Source organism: Cupressus sempervirens, chromosome 1, assembly GCF_028749045.1.
Source record: "Cupressus sempervirens isolate cs-2001-9-10 chromosome 1, ASM2874904v1, whole genome shotgun sequence".
NCBI lineage: Eukaryota > Viridiplantae > Streptophyta > Pinopsida > Cupressales > Cupressaceae > Cupressus > Cupressus sempervirens.
This window is the reverse complement of record NC_143118.1, coordinates 716,963,857-716,969,439: the sequence shown is the minus strand read 5'-3', so window position 1 is coordinate 716,969,439 and position 5,583 is coordinate 716,963,857. Positions and strand designations below refer to the sequence as shown.

At 32.4% G+C, this 5,583-nt stretch overlaps 1 protein-coding gene across 1 annotated transcript; it reads right to left on the bottom strand.

Annotated features, from left to right (window-relative positions):
• Positions 1-765: 765 nt before the first annotated feature.
• LOC149579958 (putative 2' cyclic ADP-D-ribose synthase BdTIR) lies at positions 766-1,483 on the bottom strand. Its single transcript, XM_089802823.1, has 2 exons — positions 963-1,483; positions 766-868 (listed from the first exon to the last, which is right to left on the bottom strand). Exons 1-2 carry the CDS (start codon positions 1,481-1,483, stop codon positions 766-768), a joined length of 624 nt encoding a protein of 207 aa, XP_089658949.1.
• Between the last annotated feature and the right edge of the window lie 4,100 nt (positions 1,484-5,583).

Below are 5,583 nucleotides of genomic sequence, written 5' to 3'. Positions count from 1 at the left end.
AATGTTCAAGTTTGAAAGTTGAACTCTTATACTATATTGCATTTCTTATCTACTTGATGCATGTTTGGAATTTTCTTTCATGTATTTCTTAAAATTATTTAGTGTTTACTTGACGCAATACTTATTACATGTGTATTGCTCTTTTTTAAACTAACTCTTGGCAATCCATATTTACCAATCAATCATTAATAATAGGAGAATTTTCTATTTAAAATAAATTGATGTAATATTTAAAAGTGTGTGAGCAATCGATCATCTATAGCTAATTTATGTATTATGTTCTTAATTCTCTATGATTCTTTTCTTTGCAAACCAAGGTAACTGGGTTTAGGAAATCATAGAATGGGTTTTATTGAAATGGCAAGCTCTTGCAGCATGCTCTAGCAAAGTTGAACAAAGGCCACTCCCAATGATGTGCAAAGCAAGTTGGCAATGGGTTTTCAATTATAGAATCAGCTGAATAATATCATGATTTACAGATGTCGACCAAAACAAAGCTTATCCTTTATAGGGATACCCAAACATTAAATATAGCTAAAATATAACAACATATATAGGCACCACATTTTTTGATCTGAAAATTGTCCTCTCACAAGCTATCCACATAAATAACCTTTTAATTTATCACATAAATAACCTTTTAATTTATCATTCTTACACATTACACACTAAGACAGTACATACTAGAGAAGAAATTAAGTTTGAAAAAATAAGTCTACTTCAACTCTTTAACACTTTTAACCTAAAAATCTTACTATATGATATTTAAGCCATCCAAGTTCTTCCACTTGATATCCTTTGCCCTTTAGCATTTTCAATATAATCTGCTGCGCACGCTGAAATCTTCTCCGCCATGTTTTCTTGGTCACTGTTACAGTGAAGGTATAGTATTTTATAAGTTATGCTCTAAGAAAACCAAACAAAAGGGCAAATATAAGTATAAAACTTAAAATGTAGGTTACCCATCACTAATAAGGCCTTCCACGAGCGAAACCCAGCGAAGAGCAATTTTCCATTTCTGAAGCGTTCGACTACTGAATTTTCGAGCCAGTTTATGCATTTGAAAAGCTCTGGCGTAAATTCCATTCTCGTCCTCCATTCGAACATCAGATGGTCTAATCTCCCAAAACACCGGAATAATTGGAGCCCCGGTTTGAATGATGAGGAGAAGCTCATCCAAACACCACTCAGATTGAGCATAGTTTGGAGACAGAATTACAACATGAACTGAAGAGCTACGTACTGCCGAGCTTATTGCTTGGGGTATGTATTGTCCCGCTTTTAAAGAATATTTGTCCAAAAACACTTTGTATCCCTTATTCTCAAGTTTATGATACACTAAACTTGCAAGTGATTGTTTCGTATCTGCTCCTCGGTGATTCATGAATACTTCATATTCGGCAGTGGGACGTACAAGATAATGAGAAGAGAATTTGGAATGGGAGACCAGGGGTGAAGAATGGGAAGAAAAAATGGTTCCCATGGTAGAAAGTGGGCTTAGGAAGATAGCTGTGTCCACTGGCCCATATAAATACATCTAAGAATGGGAATTTAATCATATCTTTTCACGATCACAGAAATGGACTATGCCATTGTTGCCGTGTATCCAATCTTAAGATAAACAACAGATCAGTTGCTCAAACATATTTTGGTTTCTACGGTGAAATTAAGGTGAGATAGATTGACGTCAGATAAATTGACATGAGATAGTGGGGTGAAAAATGGAGGATTTTCCGTGGCAGAAACGTTGCTGGCCGGTTATTTGAAGTAGCAAATGAGCATTCAGCTTTTTCTTGTTTTCCACTGCCCTTCTTTTGGACGGTTATTAAAAAGAGAAAAATGAGCACGTGGTTCTGTTTTCCACTTTCTTTTTGCCCAGGGTTATTATAGGTCGGAGAGTTTTATTTTACTTTTTGGTTTTTGTGGGGAACTTGATTTTGTTGGTGGGGATGAAGAGTCAAAGGGAAATAATGTGACCTCAATAGTGTGGCTATAAATTCATCTCATGTTATTATTGAGGCCGTGCTCCTTTTGTACGAGTGCTATAAAATTTGATAAAATCAATTGAATACGCATTTAAAGATTATAACAGATATTGTGATATTTCATCTATAAGTATTTCTTAAAACATATAGAATGTGAATGTGTACTTTAGTGCTTTATGTATCTATTATTGATTCAAAAGTTTAAAATAAAATCATTTTGTAATAAGGAATTTATTTTTTTGAAAAATTGATTATGTAGCAATGTTAGTTTACTTTGTTTAAGGTTTGTGTAGTTTTGTTGTTACATTTATAAATTAAGAATTCAATATTATATTTTTATGGTCATTTTTAAATGATAAGAATATATTTCAATGCACTAGCTATTTTTATTGAATGTGTATGTTAAAATATCTTAGATCAAAGTAAAAAAATTGCAATGTTATAGTAGGTTAAGATACATTTTCATTAAAAAGAAAATTCTTTCAATTAGATTACCACAAGTAGGGCCACTACTCATTACATTACTATGATTAAGTCAAACAAGATGATTCTAAAAAGGCCAAGAGTGATTCAAAACAAAAAAAAATTATAATAAAATAAAATAAATCTATTACAATGAAACCACTTAAAAATTAAATATCAGCACATAAACAACAAATAGTTAACTTTTATTAAGTGACTTAAGTCCTTTAGTATCTTGCCATTCTTTCTAGATGATATCCAACCACTCTTTGAAGGAAATGCCATTAGACATTAGAGTGGAAGAATCACCTTCAATGTGAAGAGGAGATTTTGGGAGCTCAATAAAGTACTTTGGTCTCTTCTCAAACTTTCTATGGGAGGCTACAATGAGATACGAAAACTGCATATAATATTCTATCCTCTTGTTGGGAGAATAGAATTGTAAGAGAAATATTTTAAATTGGTTCCCTATGATAGTTCATAAGCTCATCGATATTGTTCATCTGAATCTACTAATTCTCTTTGAAATCTTCAACCTTATGTTTGAACTAAGGTTTCATGCCCTCTTTCTTAGTATTCTAGATCTCCTACACTAGTACCATTGAACTTTTATAGGTGTTTATCATTTTCCTAGTTTGTTCCCACTTACTATGTGAAAATTTTCCCAAGCTATTCAAGGGATTTCTTGTAGACTAGCTTCTCCAAGGTTTAATTTTATGTCTTGGCTCATTATAATTTGATCATCTAATATATTTATAAAATTCTATGTATTCTATTTTTTATGTACCACAAGCTCCATCCTAGAAGGAAACTAAGCATCCCAAAAAAGAAACCTAAGATCATATGTGCATGTAGTATGAATTATTTCTTTACATATAGAGGACATTAGATTGTTACAAATATATACAACCATTCCATTATGAGAAATTAGATATTTATTTCCCATTATTAAAAGCTTTGACATAAGTTATTAAAAATTTTAAATATTTTATGATCAAATAAATTTTAGCAACAAGAATACGTTTCAGATCCAACACTACAAAATCAAGAAATACAAAGCATAAGGCAGAAGATAGGACAAGTAAATTATGTGAGGAAAACTATTTTAGGTATTAAAAATAAAATACACGCTCTTAAATAAGAGTACCATGTTGTATTATTCAAGAATTTTGTCACAATGCAATTTTTGGGCTCTTGTCCATTACATGGAGTTTTACATCTTTCTCTAAACTAGAGAAAATGCAACAACATAACCCCTATAGAATAAATTTTTCTCCCTCATGACTCTCTTACAAAACTTTTTAATTATATATTTTCCAATGCAAAAAAAAGTAAGCACTTCCACATATTTATGAAAACATTCCTTATGTATAGCTGACGCAGGAGCATTGAGCTTGGGTTTTGGTGGAGTTATGCTTTTCATGGTTAGAGATGTGTTGGAGATACATTGGAGAACCTTTCCTCATGATTTCATAGAGATTGGATGGATTGAGTTGAAGTTTGAGTCATTTTACCTTGCTTCTGGAGATATATTATTTTGGTGCTTATTGTCAGTTGTGTAATTGATTTTACACGATGAGTTAGAGGATGAAAATTTTAGGGATTTAAGAGGAGCTAGATTTATACCTATGGTTCGAAGTGAAAGTTCTAATTCAATCGGAGCTAGGAGATATCACAATTTTACTCGGATATCAATATTGGGCATTTTATTATTGTTACAAGCTAACTTGTGGCATTTAATTTATGTATCTATATTTAATTTGTGTTCTAGGCTGACTTGTGGCTTCTATTGGTATAATTAGGGGTTGTGGGGAAGTATTTAGTCATTATTCATCCGTCTTGGAGAAGAGGAGGTAGCTAAAGAGTGAGTTTTTCCTGAGTTTGTAGACATAGCACCAAATATGAGGCAGTTTACAGTAGGATTGTGATAGAATTGTGAATGTGTAGATAGAGTGCCAAATGTGAGGCAGTTTACACTTGGATCTTGGATGAAGTTGGAGCAAAGCTAGTAGTTGTGGCTTGGAAAACAAGGAGATTTCTTGGTGGGCTTGCAAGAACAAGTTGAGATCTTCCTTGGAGGTTTCTACAAGAGTGTGGACCTGGACTAGCTAGGGTTTGGATTGGATCTTGAGGTATCTTGTAGAACTAATTTTGTAATTGCTATTTGTATTTGGCCCTAACTTGGAAGGCCTTATAGCTGGGCATATTGCATGTAATTAGTTATATTATTGTAATTTGGTATCAAATCTTGCATTGTTTCTTCTTGCTGTTGTGTTTTCGATGTGTGGTTATATAGCTGGGGGTGAGGACATCTCCTTTGGGGATACTCCTATCTTGCACTGCATCAATAGCTATTGCACAAATAATATTATGATACAAACATTACTATATCCAACACATAAAATGTATGAATATTTTTTCAGCACATTCTAATATTTCCTCCAAGTATTTTGTGTGAAAGATCATGGTCCCACTAGAATACTCTCTCAAAAGTCTTCACAAAAATGAAAAAAAGAAACCATGCTACCACTTGTCATGAAAAAAGAATGTTTAGGAGTTTCGTCTCAAATTTTCAATAAAAAACATCCATTTTCATGGAAAATAGCAAAACCTTTCTTCCTCTTCTATGTTAATTACACCCAAATTCTCATTGGGTCTCACGACATTATTGTAAATTTTAGAAGCATTTAAAAGACCTCTACTTTATTATAAAATAAATAGTAATATAAAAGATTAAAATTATATATTTGAATGTGTCTAGAAATCCTAAGGTTGAGGTACCTTAATCCTAACAATTCCCCACTTGATGAAGACATTCTAGGAGTAACTAAAAAAACCAAGATTTATACTACTAAGATTTGCCCAATGAAAAAATGCATGACCAATTTCATCTATGAAAATAAATATGTCTAAATTGATCTCATGTTCAATAACAACATTTGTTACAACTTCCAACACTTTCACAAGCTCATGCAACAATCCAGGTCATCCTCCAACATGTTACCTATGAAATAAGATGAAACAAGACAAGATGAATATGCACCAGTCCAAAATACACAAGCATAAAATGTAAGTGAACTAACAACTATTAGATACTATTTCCATTCTAGTATGCTCAAGAGATATATATATAAGC

Coding starts and splice junctions, on each gene's coding strand:
- LOC149579958 (XM_089802823.1), bottom strand. CDS start 1,483: ATGGGAACCATTTTTTCTTCCCATTCTTCACCCCTGGTCTCCCATTCC. Junction 869..962: donor GAAGGCCTTATTAGTGATGG/GTAACCTACATT, acceptor TCACTGTAACAG/TGACCAAGAAAACATGGCGG.